This window comes from Clytia hemisphaerica, unplaced genomic scaffold, assembly GCF_902728285.1.
Source record: "Clytia hemisphaerica strain Z4C2 unplaced genomic scaffold, Clytia hemisphaerica genome assembly, whole genome shotgun sequence".
Classification (NCBI taxonomy): domain Eukaryota; kingdom Metazoa; phylum Cnidaria; class Hydrozoa; order Leptothecata; family Clytiidae; genus Clytia; species Clytia hemisphaerica.
The window spans coordinates 702,180-723,083 of NW_027103680.1; the positions used below are offsets into that span (position 1 = coordinate 702,180).

At 35.5% G+C, this 20,904-nt stretch overlaps 1 protein-coding gene across 1 annotated transcript in view; it reads left to right on the forward strand.

Annotated features, from left to right (window-relative positions):
• Positions 1-20,532, forward strand: part of LOC136803768 (uncharacterized) — a 70,433-nt gene extending 49,901 nt beyond the window's left edge. Inside the window, exons 36-48 of the mRNA XM_067060495.1 lie at positions 6,960-7,010; positions 8,100-8,171; positions 9,144-9,194; positions 9,532-9,600; positions 10,735-10,840; positions 12,046-12,408; positions 13,589-15,148; positions 16,147-16,275; positions 16,622-16,654; positions 17,037-17,150; positions 17,768-17,862; positions 18,248-18,347; positions 19,406-20,532. Coding sequence (XP_066916596.1) covers positions 6,960-7,010; positions 8,100-8,171; positions 9,144-9,194; positions 9,532-9,600; positions 10,735-10,840; positions 12,046-12,408; positions 13,589-15,148; positions 16,147-16,275; positions 16,622-16,654; positions 17,037-17,150; positions 17,768-17,862; positions 18,248-18,347; positions 19,406-19,728 — 3,066 coding nt within the window. The 3' untranslated portion in view covers positions 19,729-20,532. The remainder of the gene's footprint in view (positions 1-6,959; positions 7,011-8,099; positions 8,172-9,143; positions 9,195-9,531; positions 9,601-10,734; positions 10,841-12,045; positions 12,409-13,588; positions 15,149-16,146; positions 16,276-16,621; positions 16,655-17,036; positions 17,151-17,767; positions 17,863-18,247; positions 18,348-19,405) is intronic.
• The last annotated feature ends 372 nt before the right edge of the window (positions 20,533-20,904 follow it).

A 20,904-nucleotide genomic window follows, 5' to 3' on the forward strand; every position in this document is an offset into this window, starting at 1 on the left:
ATCCCACGTCATAACCTCAAATTGTACGAGGACGTCATAAGTGAAATATTACAAGTTATAATCCCAAATTGTACGAGGACGTCAACTGAAATATAACAAGTCTCAATCTCAAATTGCACGAGGACGTCAAGTGAAATATTCTAAGTCATAATCTCAACTTATACCCAGAACGTCGATTGAAATATTGTCTCAATCTCAAAGATATACCAGGATGCTGTGCTAAATATTTCATTTCGGTATTGTGCTCTCTGCAAATTACTGACAAACATTCTCATTATTTTCCCATGCATGCAACAGTCCAATTTCTGATTTTTAGCTTACCTAAAAAAATTTAGAATAATAATCTGATAATTTTTACAGAGTACCTAAAACTTGAATTTTTAACTAGGTAATGAACTTCTCGACAATTCAAATAAAACTGAGAAATCCCAAATTTTGAGGAAATGTGAAAGTTGTCATCGTACGGTAAAAGCAGTTTTAAAAGTCCACAATAAACTTTGTTTGAAATTTTTCAAGTTGTCAAAGAACTGCTAACACCAGATGGAAATAACTTTTAAGAGTGGAGATATGAGGGCATTCACATATTTAATGAAACACTGCCTGTGATTCATAAGATTCATAATAAATACACAAAGTAGCGTGTTTTTGATCGTTTGAACCAAGCTCGGCCTTTAAACTTAGGCAGTTTTCACCACGGAGCGACTAACCAGTCTCACTGGTTAGTCCAAGCAAAACCGCAAAACAGTTTTTATGCCAAAGAGTTATCGCCCGTTTCTTCGAAACTCTCCCGCCGATTTTTTCCCGTATACCGCCATAACGCCATACCACCATATTTTCCCGCCTTTACTATCATTGTAACGGACGATAACATCGTCTAGATTCTGACTACAGTATATGGCCCCCAACACGGAGACGGCCCCCAAAACGGAGGATTCTGAATTGTAGATTTATCAGAATTAAACGATTTTTGTTTATTTTGAAAGAATGATGGTTATACTTAAAAATTAACATGTTTTTGCTGGTTTGAGACAGATTCAAAATAACATATTTGCGTCTAAAGGAAATAATTTAACACCAAAATTAGATAAAAATTGCATATAACTCACTCTAGCTCCTTGGATATTGAAAATAAGTTATGAAAACGGGGTATAGGAAACTTTCTACACCTAATGCCGTTCAGAAAATGCAGATACATCTGTGACTTTAGAGGATGGGTAAAAGATATTGCATCTTAAAGGTCAACCAGTATTCTGGGACCCTAGAATCAGCACTGATAAAACCTAAAATTCTAAATATGAGAAACAGCAAAAAATCTTGGAATTCCATTCATATCAGCTTGAGGTAATAGCTTATAACAAAAAATTAACATTATATATAAAAATTTTCGCTGAATCAGCAAAAACGGCAAATTCTGTCGTTTTTTGCAAAATATAGAAGAAAAATACCTTTGAAGCTTAATATTTTCAGTTTCAGTTAAGCTTTTTTTCTAAAATTTTCACAGCTTATTCCATACATGAATGGAATTATTTTCAAAAGAGATTGGTTTTCAGAAACTTGATTAAGACGTTGTTAAATCAAAATTGTCATTTTGAAAATTTCTAAATTTTCAGTTTGGACTTTGCAATATCGAAAATCTTGAAATATTTCATAAAATTCATAAATTTTACATCCATCGCGTCGTAAATTTAAGGGAAAACACAAATATGTTCATAGTTTTTCCCCCTATTACCACTGGGCTTAATAATTTGATTTTAACTACACCTCCGTTTTTGGGGGCACCAAACCTGCATTTTGACAACCAGGGGTATACTGTAAAAAATTTATCAAATAATTTATGCCCAAAACCTTCTNGGTTAGCTCTTCTAAGTGATTACACATGCACTTTCTTGCTTAAATAACCAAGCCCATTCCCCGCCCACTCATCCTCAACTAAAAAGTTCAAAATTGGAGCTAAAGGAGATAAACATTTAGAAGTCAATATTTCCAAGTTCTTATACATCGCACCAAATTGGTGTTGCGATTTTTGTCATCTCAGAGAAGAAGTCATTGCACTGTTTTTTCGCGCGTGTTCTATTTTGCGCCAATCAAATTGCGTCACGCATTCGAAAGATTCGAAAATGTTGCAATCAAAATCAAAACAAATAGTTCCATTTGTGACTTTGTCAGTTTGGCTTTTGAAAAGAACACATTGAGCTTTTCAAAAAATAAAACCTTTAATTATTACTCTCACTCTAAAAAATAAAACCTGAGAATGAAGGGAAGTTGTAAAATTAATTAAATTGAGATTTGATTGGAAAGAGGTATGTATGTAGAAAAATGGAATGCTTTGTTTGCTTCAGTTTTCGCTGTAGACTTTCCTGCCTTCGAAATTCAGTTTTCGAAGGTAGCCTTTATTTATCCAAACTTTATTCTTATCAAATGGTGATTCAATTTTGGATATCAAAAACTCCCATGGATGACCAGTAAGTTTTTATTTAATTTGGAGATGAAAAATGGCAAAAAAAGGCTGAGCTAGAGAGAACTGTCGGCCATTTGTACGAAAAAGGGATTCTTTTTCGAAGTTTTTCTTCCAGTAAAGTAAGACTATTTTATACAGTACAATATTTGAAAATTAAGCTGCTAGTTTGAAAATCAAACCCAGCTCGATGGTTAATTTATTTTGTAGATCAATATAAAATATGTTTTGGATTTGTAAATGCTTTGAGTTCTTTATAAAATTAAAAACTAATACTTATGCTAAAATTTCCTATGTCCTTTACGTCAAAATCTAGATTTTAGAAAAGTTACACAAAACTTTTATCATGCCGTCTGTTCTCGTTCGAAATTCACCACATTCCTCAAAAGGAAACCCCATAACATTATACATATTTGGAAAGCCCTTTGATTATACTTTTCGAATGTTTTGTCACTCTAATTATTCTATATGGCTAAAAGCGGGTTTTCCCTTGACTTGTAAACAAACATTGAAGCTTTCGACGTAAAACATGCAACATTTTCAAAACGAAAATTCTGTAGAATGTTGACCATAAAGTATATTGTTATTATACATTTTTGAATAGCCCTAAGCCTGAACTTTCAGAAACGATTGTCACTATTAAAAGATAAAACTGCCATGATTCACTGTAAACCTTGGAACACGATAGAATTTCAGATTTTTGTTAAAAAAGTCAGTGAAGTTCAGAGGCTGTAGTAGTACACAAATCTTTGGAGTTAAGAGTCCAAATAAAAACCAAATGGTAGACAAATTATTGTATTTTTCAGAAATATATACATTTCATAATTAAAAGTGATTATAAGCACCTAAAAAAGTGATATTACAGTGGGTTAAATCGTTAAATATGACCCGCGCGCCATTTCTGACGTGATTTCGAACGTTTTACCCCCGTCTTTTTTACGTTTATGATTCGAACGTCAAAATTAGGAAACCCCATTCGGCGCGATGAAATTTATTTTTTTCTAAACTTGCCAATAGCGAAGCCATGATGCGCCGTTGATTTGATTGTCCGGATAAAATTTCGTTAATGGGATAAACTTTCGCGATTGGGCATACCCGCGAAATTTAAAAATTTTGCGGGGACTTAATTTCGCGGGTGGCATTATTGGGTGGCAATATTTTCACAATTTTGTGACTTAACTGTCAAATCGTGCATTTTGGTTGTTGAAATATGTACACATTATTAGCACTTCTTTTATGCCAGTAAACATTCAAAAAGCATTTGTTTGACAAATTTTGAGTTTTGTTTAGAAATATTTCGCGGATGAGGCTAGACTGGAGTCGTTTATAATGCATGTAATACTAATAATAAATACAAATAATGATACGGGATTTAGTTTGTATAAACGACTGGAAGAATCCGGTGTTCCAGCCTTATAGATACTGGGCCTAGCTACGCAGAAACTTGCGTAGCGAGAAAACAATTTATTAAGCAACAACAAACTCTCAAAATAAAATCAACTCAAATGAAACATTTTTAACACACAAATCCACACATATTTTATTTTCAAGAATTTTTTTTGAGCGGGAAAAAAATTTAATTGCAATATTGACACTTTTTTTTTGTTTGGAGTTAGTGCACAAAGGTTTCTAGACGACTAAAATTTACTTTTTTGCTTCATTTCTAATAAGTCTGAATTAGTCGTCTAGCTTGCTAGACTAGGATGAGGCCTTTCCAAATTTCCATTGAGACTTAATTTCGCGGATGACACCCAAATCCGCGAAATCAGCAAAATTTAATCCCCGCAAAAGTTTATCCCATTAAGCCACGGGTTTTTAGCTAAGCATTATTTTTTCTGCTGGGATAATACTTGGAGAAGAGTAGGATAAACCAAATAAAATGGTACAATAGGGTGTATGTAATAAATAGTGTTATATTTGGAAAAAACCTGTTTCGGGTTTGAAAAATGTTCAAAAGGAGCGGTCGCCCCAGCCAATGAAATTAAGACAGAAAATATCATTTTCAGTTATAACACTGTGAAAATTTCTCCGATCTTGTTCAAATTTACACAAGAATTGTGTTTTAGTATCCTTTACTGAATTCTCATAGTGATATGTTTGTAAAAAATCTGTGTCGGGTTTGAAAAATCAAAAAGAACGGTCGCCAGCCGTGACGAAATTACGACACAAAGCCTAAAAACGATCATTTTCAGCCATAATACTGTGAAAATTTCTCCAATCTTGTTCAAATTTACACAAGAATTGTGTTTTAGTATCCTATACTGAATTCTCATAGTGATATGTTTGTAAAAAATCTGTGTCGGGTTTGAAAAATCAAAAGGAACGGTCGCCAGAGCCGCGATATGAAATTACAACAAAGTCCAAAAATGATAATTTTCAACCATAACACTGTCTGACTGTGAAAATTTCTCCAATCTTGTTAAAATTTACACAGGAACTGTGTTTCAGTATCCTTTATTGAATTCTCATAGTGATATGTTTGTAAAAAATCTGTGTTGGGTTTGACGAAAAATCAAAAGTCTCGAACGGTCGCCAGCCGAAGCCGATGATGAATACGACAATAACAAAGTCCAAAACAGGATCATTTTCAGCCATACATAACACCACAAGAAATACTGTGTATCAATGGCTGTGTGTTTGAAAGTTTCATTGTCAAGTTTGAAAATCCAAAAGGGACAACCACCAATTATATATCATCATGAAAAATGACCAAAAGTCCAAAATAGATCATTTTTACAGCATAAAATCATGAGAAACACACGTATTTGAATTCAGTATACAGTACAACGTACAACACACCATCAAACTTCTCATAAATCATGTCCAAAACATCATGAATAAGGATGAAAATGATCAATTTTTCACTGAGATTTGCCAGTATTTGCTATACACAGTCAGCTAGTCCACTTTCGATAGCCATCTTTTTCTAAATACTATTCGGCCAATCAAATCACAGTATTATCGGAATCAGTGATCCGTTTTTGTTAAATCGGAATAGATCATCGGATTAGATAAACAGACAAAAAATGTCTTAACCATTGTCGGAAGAGAGAATTAAAGGCTCCTAGGCCGGAGCAAAAATATATACAAGTACAATAATTGTTTTTACAACAGTCATTATGATTAAAAAGAATTAACTTTCTTTACGATTTTTACGACGTAATAGTTATTGTAGTCTAGCAAGCTAGACGACTAATTCATACGGATTCATACATAGTAGAAATAAAGCAAAAAGTAATAAAGGGAACAATTTTAGTCGTCTAGAAACCTTTGTGCACTAACTCCAAACAAAAGAAAAGTGTCAATATTTGCAATTATAATTTTTTCCCGCTCAAAATAATTCTTGAGAAAAACATGTGTGTGGATTTGTGTATTGAAAGTTTTTCATTTGAGTTGATTTTGTTTTGAGAGTTTGTTATTGCTTGATAAATTGTTTTCTCGCTACGAAAGTTTCTGCGTAGTTAGCCGGGGTATCTATAAGGCTGGAACACCGGATTCTTCCAGTCGTTTATACAAACTAAATCCCGTATTATTATTATTAGTATTGGTATTATTAGTATTACAAGCATTATAAACGACTCCAGTCTAGAGTTATTGAAAATAGTTTTTTTTTTGTTTTTCATAAAAACTGTCTCGTGACAATTAATATGACACAAAGAGAAATTTTGATAAACATTGCAAATTTAGTGAAACACACAAGAACTTTCTTTCTATAGAATTGGTACGACTCGATACTTTTTTTCCGGGACACGCACAAATTAAAGGGAGACCTTCCCTCAGTAGAATCTTCATATATTACCGAGAGCTTTTCAGTCGCACTTATCAAAAGGTTAATGTCTAAAGAACAAACAAAAAGCCCCTCGCCATGAAAACTCTTTTCGCGGGTTTTTGACGATCCAAAAAAGGAACCTCATTTTGTCTCGCTACACGTTTTTTTTTTATAAGAACGTCAAAAATTTTTGAAGCCTTCGGATGTTCTTAGTTTTTTGGATTTGAAGCCTAAAAATGTTCTTAAAATGTTCTTATTTTCAGCATTTTCTGAGCATTTTGATGTAATTTCTTAAGAAAATGCATGTTTTTAAGTCTCCAAAGCCATAGAATGTTCTTAGAATGTTCTTAAATATTTTGGCCTCGAAGCCTTATGTTCTTATATAGTTTGTTCTTATAAAAAAAAACGTGTACTAACATTTGGTTGAATGTTTCAGTAGTAAATACAGAAATTGAAATGACTTTTAACACCCCTGTCTCACAGCCCCGGTTGAAGTTTTTTCCTCAGTGGGGATAAAAATTCCTATCGAAATTCAAGTGGGGACAAAAATTTTATTGTTCCAAGGGTAAAAATTCAGTGGACATGGTTTTGGAGTGCAGTTTTTAAACATTGATTTTCGGATTGGGATGAGATCAAGTCAATTTCCCAGTGGGGCTGGGGTCCCAGCGGGTCTGTGACACCAGGGGTGTCTTTTAATTTTAATTCCGACTTTTTATTTTTCATATGGATTTTTAGGATGGAGAGTATCATTCATTTAGTCTTGCTGACGAAGAAAAGGGGCCGTCTGTATGTATTGAACGATTTGTTATACACCTTTTCGACCGTAGCCGCCAATTTCCGCGCGGGCATTTTTTGTCCACTTTATCCCACTAAAACCATCCCAGTCTTTTTTTCGCACCTAAAGGCAATAGAAAAATGTGTCAAAAAGGATTGAATCGAGTTTAGGGGGATATAATTAAATAATTAAATTGGCACGCATCTGGACCGCGCGACTACGCCAATAATAATGTATTCCCAGCTGGTTATTTCAACGTTCGTTTAATGTTATATGGACGTTGTAAATGTTAGTTGAAACAACGCTGTGTGTCAGCTGGGTTAGTTTTCTCTCAAACGTTTACACCACAATCATTATATCGCTAAAAGTTGATATGAGCATTTTATTTACAGTAACCTGAGATCAGATCGTCATTATTTCCTGCACACCACGCAGAATCTCTAAAGGGATGTGTGAAAACAAACGATCTAAAGAATAATCTATCTTGATTTTGTAAGGGATGTGCAACACCAAAAGAGAGTGGCAACTCTCAACGTGATTTTGTTTATAAATAGAGGGTGCCACATCAAAAGAGTTAAGTTTTTGACAATCCGGCATGGAACAAGATTTCTGTTGAAGAATTGTCTATTTTCCTCAGATAGTTAATTTTTAAGTATCTTCAGAGGTTTACCTTGCGCGTAAAATATAATGACCCATCTGTTACACGCTTTTTTTTAGAAGAATAGCTTCATGAGAATGTCCATGATGAGAATGGCCAAAAAATTAAGAATATACCAAGAATATCACCATCATGGAATTTTCTACTCAAGCTAAGAATGCCATTTTTAGAGCATTTTTGAATTATAAGTTGTCAATTACCAAGTAAGGCAAAAGGCTCACTCCTTTCACAAAAATGTCATTTTATGCTTGAGACGTATGTCTGAATTAGGATCCTAACCTAAGAATGCTGTAAGAATAATTTAGGATGATTTTCCCAGAAAAGTTAAGAATATCCATGATGAAATGGAATCACACCATTCTTATAAAAAAAGCGTGTATCAAGTTAACTGACAGCTAATCTGAAAACCACTAGTTCAATTACCTTTTTTTTCGTTACCCAGCTACGGCGCCAAGAAGAAACACGTTCGCTTAGTTCGTTTAGCTCAAGAATTGACGAGGCGAAGGAAGAATCGGTAAGTTTCCAACTAGCCTGTACCAAACTCTTCTTTGCGTAAAGATAATGCGAAGTACGATAAGATTTTTCAATAATCACCTGTTACAGGCTAGTTTAACAATTTTGTGAGCTATATTATTTCATTTGAATTTTTTTCTGGGGGAAAAAGATAATTATATCATATTATTCAATGGTGTTTTATACGTTACTTTGGCCTACCAAATTATCATCATGGTTTTCAATGAAATTATTTTTTCATTCAAAGTTAAGGCTTGGGGACACGAGAAGTTTTTTTTTGCGTTGGTGCAATGCAACATGCTCTATACCACCAACACAAGAAAAAAGTGCGTCTCATGGTTTCTTTTTACGGTTCATAGGACAAAAAATGAGGGAAATAACCGAAAGATCTGAATCAATTTTGCTCCACCGTCCAAGGGACAAAATTGAGATTTTACTTTTGGTAGAAGGTAAAATGTGGTGGAGACACGAGAAAGCGTTTCAGGTTGGTGGGATGGATTATGTTGCGTTGCGCAAACGCGAAAAAAACTTCTCATTTCCCCAAGCCTTTAAAAGCATTATCTAACCAGCAAAGCATTAAATCTTGCCTATCAAAATTCAGATGAGTGTTTTACAGTTAAAGGAAAGTCAGTCTCAAGGCCGGTCTCCACTTTTGCTCGAAATGGGCGACAGTTTTTTTCTTAAACTTTTTTGCCTGAAGAAAAGATTACATCATGAAAAAGTGCGAACAAAAAAAAGTTGAAGGAAGTTCTACTTTTTTCATCCGTTATGTCAATTTTGACAAATGGAATTGCTTCCTTTTTCAACCGACAATGACCTTACAAAAACGTCAAATAGTTTTAGCTTATGTCGTGCGAAAGTGGAGACCGGCCTTTACATGGCATGTATGAAATTCCCTCAACAGTATCACTGATATTGAAAAGTGATATTGAAAATCCTGAAAACATATTATTATTTTCCTTTTTTTTTATAGATATTCGATAACCCCCCTATTGTATTGGACACTGGAATGGCCGAAGTTAAGGTTAGAAAATGAAAACCAACCATAGATATATAAGCTAATTTTAGCAGATTTAACTTTTTCTAGTTACTTCCAGCTTCAATTATGATGCAAGGGAGATGAAAGTCAAGACTTGACTTTCAATGCGGCTTTTTGTGTGAAAGGTTTGGGAAATTTGTCATAATAACAACTCTAAGCGAGAGTGTCAGTGAAAGAGTCCTCACCAGTATCATTTATTTTTCAGTTCGGTTATGAGGTTGAGGACAGGCCATGAGAAGAGCCAATTGAGAGAAGCTCATGGCGTTCTAAACTTGTTTGATTTTTGAACAATAAAAAAACTGACGTCACAATTTTTTTTCAGGCTGGTTTTGCAGGTGATGATACTCCCAAAGTTGTCATCCCAACCCTCGTTGGTAGACCCAGACATCAGGTATAATTGTCCATACGAAAAAATAATCGAGTACCTAACCTTTTCCTTTGATTTTTTTAGGATCTTGAATCGTGCATCATTCAACCCTCAATTCCAAATCGAATATTATCTATGTTTTTATTTTGGAAGTTTTAGATTTGGTATTGGGTATCTAAAAAAGATTGAGCGAATATTAATATAAATATTTTTTTTACCTATCGAGTTGAAATACCGGGTGACCCACGAAAAAGTATAAGAGCTTGGAGGGTAACTGTATCCGAAAAAATTGCATTTTAACTAAATTCTTATTTCGTGGTAAAGAGGAAAGGCAAACTTAAATTTTGATGTATCATTTTTTAATTTTGGAAAAGTAGTTATCGAGATATGGAAGTATAAAGTCAAAAGTCATTATAAAGAACAGTTAAAAAACCTCAAAAAAAACAGTATCAAATTTGTATCAGAACAAACATCTTTCCTTTGATCATTTTCTATTTTTTGTCTTTTCGTTAAGAAGGCTTGGGCTCGTCGCTGTATTAATGCTAGGGGTCGTACTTTTCCAAATGAATAAAAATGATTAAAAAAGGATTGCCAACCTTTGTTATCCTTCCGGTAAAGAAATTAAAATATGCCTCTCACTCGATGTCTCTTTTTATTTGTTAATTAATTAATTAATCTGATACTGTCTTTTTTGACGTTTTTTGACTGTTTCTTTATAATGACTTTTGACTTTATACCTCCAAATATCGATAACTACTTTTCCAAAATTAAAAAATGATACATCAAAATTTAAGTTTGCCTTTCGAAAAGAGAATTTAGTTAAAGTTCAATTTTTTTCGGACACAGTTACATCCCAAACTCTTATACTTTTTCGTGGGTCACCCGGTATATCAAAACCCTAACTGACAATCGCATCATTCACGCTCATTTGCGAGTTTGGTTTTTAAACGGTTCTAGCGGCTGCGCAAATGATAAAATCTGAATTACTATTCAGTATACAAAAGTACAAAACTCGTAATTTACTACCGAAAGAAGTTTCGAAAATAATATACCAATAATATAACAAATTATTAAAGGCTGCCAGGATTTGAAGTATGGCTCTTTTAAAATCAAAACCGCGGTCTAAAAAATATTTCTTTTATTTCTTATCTTCTAAAGGGTGTCATGGTAGGAATGGGACAAAAAGATGCTTACGTAGGCGAAGAAGCCAAAAGCAAGCGTGGCATTCTTACACTAAAGAGTCCTTTCGAAAGACCTCCCAAAAGTAAGTTTTTTTGTTTTTCTTTTGACGTCAGTCTTTATAGGCTTTATCTTTTAGCCTATCATCTAGGCATCCTTTACTTCACGGCATCAAGGGGGCTGATCAGACGATCTGAAGAGACATTCCCGTTACATGGCACGTTCGGACGTCAATTCCTCACTGTATTTCAAGCATACCGTTACTTTGGATTACCTTAAGGGAAGAAATTTTGTCGGGAAGAAAATTTGGCGGATTTTGCCGAATTCCGCCAAATTAAGTTCCCGACAAAATTTATTCTTTCCACTATCTGCCAAATTAAGTTCCCGCCAAATTTAAGTTTACTCATATTTCGTTCGATTTTTCACTATTTTGGCCCGAAATTGGCGCATTTTCAACATTTTCACACTGATTTTGAACCAAAACTCATAGTCCGCCAAATTAAGTTCCCGCCGAAATTAATTTCATTGCCGATCCGCCAAATTAAATTCCCTCTGAAAAGACTTTTTCGGCCACCTGCCAAATTAAATTCCCGCCAAAATTTCTTCCTTTAATGTATTTTCACAAGTGATGTTTTCTAGCTTCCAAACGGTTGACATTTCTGCTCTGCAATAAATGAATTATGCTAATCAGCTAGAATCTGTGTCGAAATATATTGGGAATAAAAGGTTAAAAAGGTTGTTTTCTCGTTTTTCGAAATTTGAAGTTCGGGTGAAAAAGTCGCTTTTGGGCTATCTATCTGTTAAATGCAATTGACTCTTTTAATTTGTTAGGGCTTTATCTAAATTACATAACTCAGAGTTAAACTCAACTCTTCGAACCTAAGTTAGAATGCTTCCAAATCGTTTGTGGTTGTAAGATTTCGTGGGGATTTTCACTTTTTGCTCAAATTTTACCACCTTGACTGTATAATCAAATACAAACAAGTCTTGGACTGACCAGAAATTATTGTAGACGGTAGTTTTAGCGGTAGATAAATTGTTATTGCTCGTTTACAATAGATTGATCGATTTGTAGCCCATATTCCAGCCTTGTTTTGCTTACATTGATGACTGCATATCAAGATAATAGAATGGCGCGGAAAAGCTCTTTTTCCTTTGGAAATTCTCAATTTCGTGAAATGTGAAATAAAGGATTTTCAAATAATGAGACGCTTTGTTTCCATTATTCCTGCTCCTGTGTTGTCTCAAAACTTTCGATGAACAATTTGTATCACATTCCATTTCTTCTAGAAATACCTGACACGATGGCCGTAGCCCAATCGGCTCCTATTTCTAAAAATGCCAGGACATTTATCAAAGAAAGGGAACTTGCAGTTGACTCGCTGACATACTCGCCAACTTCACGTTCTTACTCGCCAACCTCACCCTCCTACTCGCCAACCTCGCCTGTTTATGAGAGTGCACCTGTCAGGTCAGCTCTCCCTCCTTTAACCAGAAGGTCAATGTCGATGAATTATTGTGAAGTCGCCTGTACCACTACATTAGATGAAATTGCCGTTGAAATGTCAAAAATGACATCTTACCAAAGCCTTTCATCTGCTCGTTCTGCTGTTAAAGATAATCGAAGGGTCGCAAGAGATGTTTCAGAAAAAGGTAAGTTTTATTTATCTCAAAGACGTATTTTACGTTGTTGGTAATGTCCTGGTTTTTGTATCACTACTTTTTTTTCTTTTCTAAGAACAATGAGGCTCAAAATCACCAAATATAAGAGCCTTTTAACAACATTGCTGAGTCTGAAATTACTCAATTTCAAGCAATTTAATTAGAGGTCAAAGTAGTAAAAATTGGATATCGTGCCTAAAATGCCTCAATTACACCGTATAAATAAGATGAGTCTGAAATTACTCAATTTCAAGCAATTTAATTAGAGGTCAAAGTAGTAAAAATTGGATATCGTGCCTAAAATGCCTCAATTACACCGTATAAATAAGATGAGTCTGAAATTACTCAATTTCAAGCAATTTAATTAGAGGTCAAAGTAGTAAAAATTGGATATCGTGCCTAAAATGCCTCAATTACACCGTATAAATAAGATGAGTCTGATACCGTTCAAGAATTTAATTAGAGTCAAGTAGTAAAAATGGATATCGTGCCTAAATGCTCAATTACACCGTTAATAAGTGAGAAATTACCGTAAAAATTGGATATCGTGCTAAAAATGCCTCAATACCTCAATTACATTTCAAGCAATTTAATTAGAGGTCAAAGTAGTAAAAATTGGATATCGTGCCTAAAATACCTTAATTACACCGATTTATTACAATTATATGATAAGAACAATTTGAGGCTCAAAGTGCCAAATAAATAAGAACAGCCGCGAGCCTCAGCAAAATTGTACTGATTCTTATTAAAAAAAGTATATTTTTTTAAACAACACCTTTCAAAGCTCTTGTTTGAAAGTACCACAATTAAATCAAAGCTTCTCAAAATTATCATTTTTCTATATGATAAAAGGCTTGAATAATTCGTTAAGCTTTTGAAATGTGTACAACCCTCCTCCATAATATACACATCTCCTTCAGGTTGTAAAGACTCGAGGCCTCAAATTAGCCGACTTTTTCCACTATCTCGTTAAGTAGAAGCTTTTTTAAGATAATCTAACCATGGCAACGATAGCCCGTGACCCACTAAGCATAAATATGGTAGGTATAATAGGAGGGGGGGGGTAGAAACAAATTTGTCATTAAATGTGCTAGAATGCTAAGCAAGCCCAGGCCTGACCCGAAAATTGGGGTATATCTCTTTTCAATTTTTTTTCCTTACACCTTTTTAGCTGAAGCATTAGAAACACCTTCTGTTCCACCGCGAAGACCAAGAAGTGCAGCACGAATGACGGCGAACAGTTTAGATGATGTAGAACCTCCGCAATTACAGCAAAAACCTAAAAGTACCTTCAAAGCAGATTCAAATATAAGTTTATTCGGAGTACCTAATTCTTCTCCAGCTGCAAATAGTCTCTTCGGATCAGCCACAACCGCTGCTTCAACAAGGTTCGGATCTATCCCACAAGACGCACTAATCGATCGCGATCAAGCAGTATTTGGATCACGTGTTCCTGCTCTAATCAGTGGATTTGGTTCTGCTCCACCCCCGCCCCCGCCACCAGCACATGCAAGATCTGGCGATTTCGGATCCGCTTCAACAAGGTTCGGATCTATCCCACAAGACGCACTAATCGATCGCGATCAAGCAGTATTTGGATCACGGGTTCCTGCACAACTTCAATCTACTGGTTTCAGTGGATTTGGTTCTGCTCCACCCCCGCCACCAGCACATGCAAGATCTGGCGATTTCGGATCCGCTTCACCGCCAACAGCACTTCGGGGATTTGGTGGTTTCGGTTCCGCTCCACCACCGCCACCAGCACCTGCAGCATTTGGTTCCGCTCCACAATCTCAAACAATGGGTTTTGGTTTTGGCTCTACTTCTAAACCGTTAGATCAGCCTGCTGATGGATTTTCCTTTGGGACCGCTCCTCCACCACCACCTCAATCAAATAAACCAGGTGGTCTTTTCGGTGTCGCTCAACAACCACCACCGCCACCGCCAGGAGGCGGTTTTGGAGGTTTCGGTTCCACTCCATCTCCAGCACGATCAACATCATTTGGTTCCGCTCCACCACCGCCACCAGCACCTGCAACATTTAGCTCCGCTCAACGATCTCAAACAATGGGTTTTGGTTTTGGCTCTACTTCTAAACCATTAGACCAGCCTGCCGCTGGATTTCCCTTTGGGGCCGCCCCTCCACCACCCCTACCACCTCGATCAAACCAACCAGATGATCTTTTCGGTGGAGGTTTCGGTTCCACTCCATCCTCAGCAACATCATTTGGCTCAGCCCCTCCACCACCCACACTACCTAAATCATTCTTCGGTGCTACCCAACCACCGGGCGATCCCCCTGGAAGCTCTCTTTTCTGTGAGAGCCAACCGCCACCACCACCTCCTCCCCCACCAGCAGAAGATGTTCAAGTTGAAAAGCAAAGCTTTTTTCGTTCCTCTCGAGGTACTGCTAAGCCTCGTGCCGCTTTTGGAATGAAAACATCTATCGTCAAAAAACTAAGTGAACCGCCACCACTAAGGGAAGAAAAGTCCAGAATGTCATTGACTGAAAGATTGAAGCAAAGAAATAAAGAGATAGAAGCCAAAGAAAGCTTACCAGAACCACCAAAAGTGAATTCAAAGAAGAAGAGGACGAAAACAATCACTTTCCAAGCAATGGATTCTCAATATGTTGTTGAAGAGGCTGTAAATGATGTAGAGACACTAAGCTCCAGATCATCTTTGCTTTCGAGTTTAAAGAAAGAAACAGTACTGAAGAAAGCTCAACAAGGTAAAATTTCAGTTGATTTTCTCATCATTTCTCTATAGGGCTCTTCCAGAAAAAAAAATTGTACATTGGGGGTGGAGGATATAACAATTTTTAGTGATTTACCCCCCCCCCCCCCATTTACCCCCCGGACAAGGCAAATTTTGATGATTTTTTGCTACCCCCCGGACAAAATATCCTCCAACCCCGTGTACGATTTTTTTCTGGAAGAGCCCATATGCTCTATTTGTTAGCCGGGTCATACCAAAGATTCCCAAAATGGTACTTGATGCCTCTCTGCTTGATGCTCAGCTATTATGAGAAGGATCAAGAGTGAGTGAGCAATCAAGAGACATAGGGGGGCGCCCTCCCCTTATCCTCCGCTATCGAAAGAGGAGCCTTAGGGTCGCCTCCGATTGCGGTCGCAGCCTTACTTATTTGACAAGAGCTACTAAAGTCTTTGCTAATCACTCTATTCTTGACATGTGTAAGTCATTATTTTAATGTAAACACCTGCGAAAAGCCAGGATTTGGCTCTTGAGTACTTGAAAATTGGAATACTATCTTGATCACTTGGTTTCGTTGGAAAGCTCAAAACCTTTTAAAATTTCTTAAACTAAACGTGAATAAATCGAAGTTGAATATTGGACCAGAAAAATAACCCATGCAGTATAGCAAATATATCAAAGGCAGTTTGGACCATTTTACATCCATACTGGGGCGATGGAAGATTTCTAGGGACTCTAAAAGAGAATTTTTCCAGGGGGTATGAACATTTTTCTTGGGGGTGATAAAATCGTTTCAAAATTTCCTGGGGTAAAATGATGATTCTAGTTTGTCCAGCCTCCAAGTTTTTTTTGAAAGTTATGTCATTTTCCAGGGGGTAGGTATTCTCGCATTTCCAGGAAATGTTTTTGACGTAATAAAGTTTGTCCATTCCCCCCTCCTGTATGGGAATTTGATGGAATGGCTCAATTATAAAAAATCATGATTTTTCTAATAACTAATCTTCTAACGCTTAGAACTAATATTACACGAAGAAGAAGTTCAAAGACCCTCAAAAAGGAGTGCGAAATTCAAAGCAGATATATTTTTGAGAAAAGGGGTACTGGAACCTCCTCCTAAGGCTAAATTAAGTAGTTGTTTGATAGGTAAGTATTAAAATACAAGCTTTTTTTATAAGAACAATTTTATAAGAACACAAGTCAGTGAAAATTGGCCAAAACCTAACAACAAATTAAGAACAATTCTGAGCCTCAGATTTCAGAAATTACTAACAAGGTACTGATTTTAACAAATTTTAAACCCATTTTAAGTTTTTAAGTAAAGAAACAAAATTTAAGCCTGGAAATTTCAAAAAATTAAGAACAGCCCAGCCTTGAAAATTTACTGGTTCTTATAAAAAGACATGTAAGGTGTTAAGAATACTTCATATCATTTACTTTCAGGTACATTTCAAGTTTTTATTATATCTTTGACAAATTCTCTATTTTTCAGATGCTGAACCCGCGGAGAAAAGTAGTACTTCAGGTAAGGCTTATCATTATGGGGAAATGACGCTGAGATTTTGGCAAAAACCTAAGAAAAATAAGAAAAATACATCATAACATTTAAGCCTAAAAAAAAAATTCGAAAGATGAATAACATTCGTATAAGGAGTAAGTGTTACCATTTCTAGATTTAGATAATCAGTTGCCAGAATACTGCAAATACTACCAAATATTGTTCTCACCTAGTTCGGGCCTGCACCATAATTTCCAAAGTGGTGGAGCTAAGCCTAAAGAGACGCATTCATTGTTTGTAATACGTGCACCAAAAAAATTCCCCCGCTCTTTGGTTTCCCGGTTCCTGTTTCCTTTTTGCTTTTTTCTGTTTTTCTGCAATTTTTGTTTTCATAATTTTTACTAACTAGAAGTCAACCCTTATCGATTGAAAGAAGCAACCAAAAATAGAAAGGACAGGAAAAACTTGAGAGAAAAAAGACGATCAGCGGGTGTTGTTATCATGCCTTCGAAACCTGCTACAGGTATTTCATTGGAAAATTAGAGCACCCGGCTGGGTCATATCTTTCTAAGACTTCGTACGTAATTAATACTACTCTGTACCAGAGTGTATCTCACGCTTATCGCTCCGTAGTACACTCTGTACGCATTGTCTGTTTGATAAAAAAATTCCCGTACGGAGATCTCTGCGATGAAGTATGATTCATAAATAACAACACTTCTCTCATCGTCTCCCCTCTCTCACCAACACTCCATCGCAGCGGTCGGTTTGAAAAATCTCAAATGAAAAAAGACAATGACAATAGACCCTCTACGGCAATGAATTTTGAAATTAGCCGTAAATACTGGGTCTGTGTACTGACAAACTTAATACTTACTATTTAGCATCCACCCTTACCTTTCGTTTCCCTGGTGGTTTACTTGAGTATTTCCGGGCTATGCCTTTCTTTAACAAAACGATAGGCTTCTGTATGTTCATCTTCTAGCGAAAAGAGCTTCTTATAGAGGCTGCTTAATACTCTATATAGGAAGTATGTCTATATATAGAGAGGTCTGCGATTCAGACTAACAAACGATACAATTTTTAAAAGGCTAACTCTAGTACGTAAAGTCATTTCCAAACTTCCTCTCTTTTAATCAGAACCGGAGAAAGAAAACGTCTCTGAAGAAATTAGCAACGAGAGATTGGTTGAAATGGGATTGTCATTGTTGAAGGAATATAAAGATTCATCATTGGTAATTAAATTATTTTGGGGAAAAACCTTTTCTCCTGGCGGTGGCATTGGTGGTGGTGGGGTGGCACCAAAAAGACCACTTGTTGGATTTATTTTTTTTAAATGACCTCCCAACTCTGATCTCGTATTCCAAAATTCAAGACACCCATAGAAATTTAAACTTTTACCATCTTAGACACGTGTTTTGCACTTAGCTAGACAAACATATCAAATCGACCCCCTAGGTACTAGAATTTACCCCCATGGTAATGGCAATTTTACAAAAAGAATTTCGAAACCCCTGCCCTTTTTTACGGTTTTTTTCTGCAAGAACCCAATATTCACTTGTACTCTCTTAAACCATAACCTCTTCTTTGAAATTTATCTCTTTTTTATTTCTTTAACAGGGTGAAGAACTTTGCATTTGGGAATGCACGGATGAAGCCAAAGAGAAATTTCAACTTATCATTAATGAGATTGGAATTGTATCATTCAATTCAAGAACAGGTATTTTTATTGAAAAGTTTTAAAAAGTCGCTAAATATTTGGAAATCAAAATGACCGACAGCGAAAGATTTTTTCTGCTACTTTAAGAGAAGAAATTTAGATTTATAGGTCACTCGCCAAAATTAATTTTTGCCGGATTTCAATTTCTTTCACACTAGTCTCTATTTTCTCCTAAAAACCGCTTTTTTCATTCTTTTTAAGCTTAAATATTCAACAAAAAATGGGTCGTTCGCCAAATATAGAAATTTTATTAAATCGCCAAAATACAGTTCTGACACTTTTTACGTCCTCTCTCCGGGAACTACAAATTTTTTGGAACTGTTCATAATAATTTTTTCGGATTAAATTTGTGAGATACAAAAACTTGCGTTTCCCAAATTGTTTGCTTTACCGTGAAAATAAATCTAGCGAAATTTTCAAAACGCTGACTTGTGAAAACAAGTTAAAAAATCAATCCGATTGTATTAGTCTTCATTTAGTCAGTCTCTTTCCGTTGTGTTACAAATAGTAGAGGGAATTTTGTAAAATCGCTCGATTGTTTTGGTCAAAGCACCTGTTATACAATTTTGGAAAGCTAAGGGGTAAGAGAATCAAAATTACTCAGGTTCCAGTTTTTTTTCGGAGACTTTGGTGATTTCTGTACCTAACTCGAGATATTAATCCTTAAAAACAGTGTTTTTCAGCAAGAAAGAGCTGTTTTGTCCAGTTTTTGCGCTTTTGGGAGCTCGATATTTCGAGTTAGGTACTGAAATCCCCTATAATCGCAATACATCTCTAATCTTAATTTTTTGAGAGCTTTCCAAAAATATACAACAGGTCTCCGTTTTCTCAAGCTAAAATTTTCATTAATTTTTGACCCTATGGTTTCTGCTTGAGACCGTCATATTTGTCCGAAAATCACACCAAAGTGTCCGAAAAAGAATTTGATTCTCCTACCCCTTAGCTTTCCAAAAAATGTATAACAAATGCTTAAACAATCGAGCAACCTCAAAAAAAAGGAACAAATTTCCCCCTTCTAAAACAATTAAAATTAAAAGATTTCATTTTTCAATTTACAGGAATGCGTTCAATTGAGATTTTCAGTCGTTTACTTTTCACCATCCTTGGAGTGGTTCTGATCAAAATGAAATATGAAATATCCACAGAGTCCTGGTCTTCACCATATCATTTCCAAACTGCTGATGTCAGCAAAATTACCGACGCAAAGGATAAGAAATCGTTTCAAGATGGCGTTAAATATATTTTAAAAATGGAGAAATTGTTTCCCTCGTTTCATGTGAATTATGGCCTTGGTTACACTTACGATGAAATGTGTGTTGGATTTGTTAAAAAATTATCAGATGGGAATTTGGTCAAAAAATCCATATCGTATCTGCTATGAAGTAACACTTTCTACTAGCAGAGTGACATACTCATAACATAACTAAAAATGCAGGCCGGGTCAACAACAATGGGCTCTTTCAGAAAATGTTCGTACATGAGGGGTGTAGGATATAGTGTCCGGGTGGTAGTGAAAAATCAACAAAATTTGCCTTGTCCGGAGGGTAAACTTGAATGTCTATGGGGTCTAACCTGCTGTCCGGGTGGGGGGTTAAAAGTCATCATGTCCAAAAAATTTTATATCCTCCATCCCCCTTCCCCATATTCAAATGTTTTCTGGAAAAGCCCAACCAGCCTTTAGAGGAGCTAGAATTTAACCTTATTAGAGAAACAAAATGGTGAAAGTGACCTTTAGAGAGATTAGAAGAGGAGCTAGAAGGTACGTAATAATCAGAGTCGCATTTATTGACATCTTACGATTGCATTATTGGATTAGCCCTTTAAAAGTTAAACATTTTGCTTATGGTTTGCTTGAAATTTTAAGTTTTACTAAAAAATCACATTTGAAAGGGCACGAATCGATGTTAGATGCTTATTTTATAAGCATACAAAAATTCTAAAACAGGCTTGGAGATGCTTAAATCGAGTGCCTGACAAGGCTCAAAAATGCTTATAAGGATGTCTTACATCCCAAGCAAAAACTAAGGAAACTTCCGAAAATCCGTAAGCATGTACATGCTTAAATATAATTAAATTTTTGCTAGATATGCTTATAAATGCAATACTTATAAAAAATATGTAATATTAAATTTCGTCATATTAGAAATATAGTTGTAACATTTTAGAACGCCATGCTATGGACTAATCAAAATTATTCATGATTTCTGTTGATTTTTTGAAATAATTTTTCTATGAAATAATATTTTTGTATCATAAAGAATTTGTAATTTTCCTTTTGAATTTGTGTACTTATTTTAATTCTACAATAAATAAGCCTGATTTGAAATTTATTACAAACTCACGATTAGCAAAATCCATATTAACGAAGCCCCAAAAACACAGCCAATGCCACAGAATAGAATATAAAAACAAAGTTATTATGTATCAGTCAGTTTTATTGGAAACCTTGCAGGAGCTACCGACCAATCAATCCAATAGTATTTTCAAGACTTTAGTAAAATGAATTTAGAATAAATTTTTATATCTATCTTAATTTAATTTGTAGACATTTCAAAAT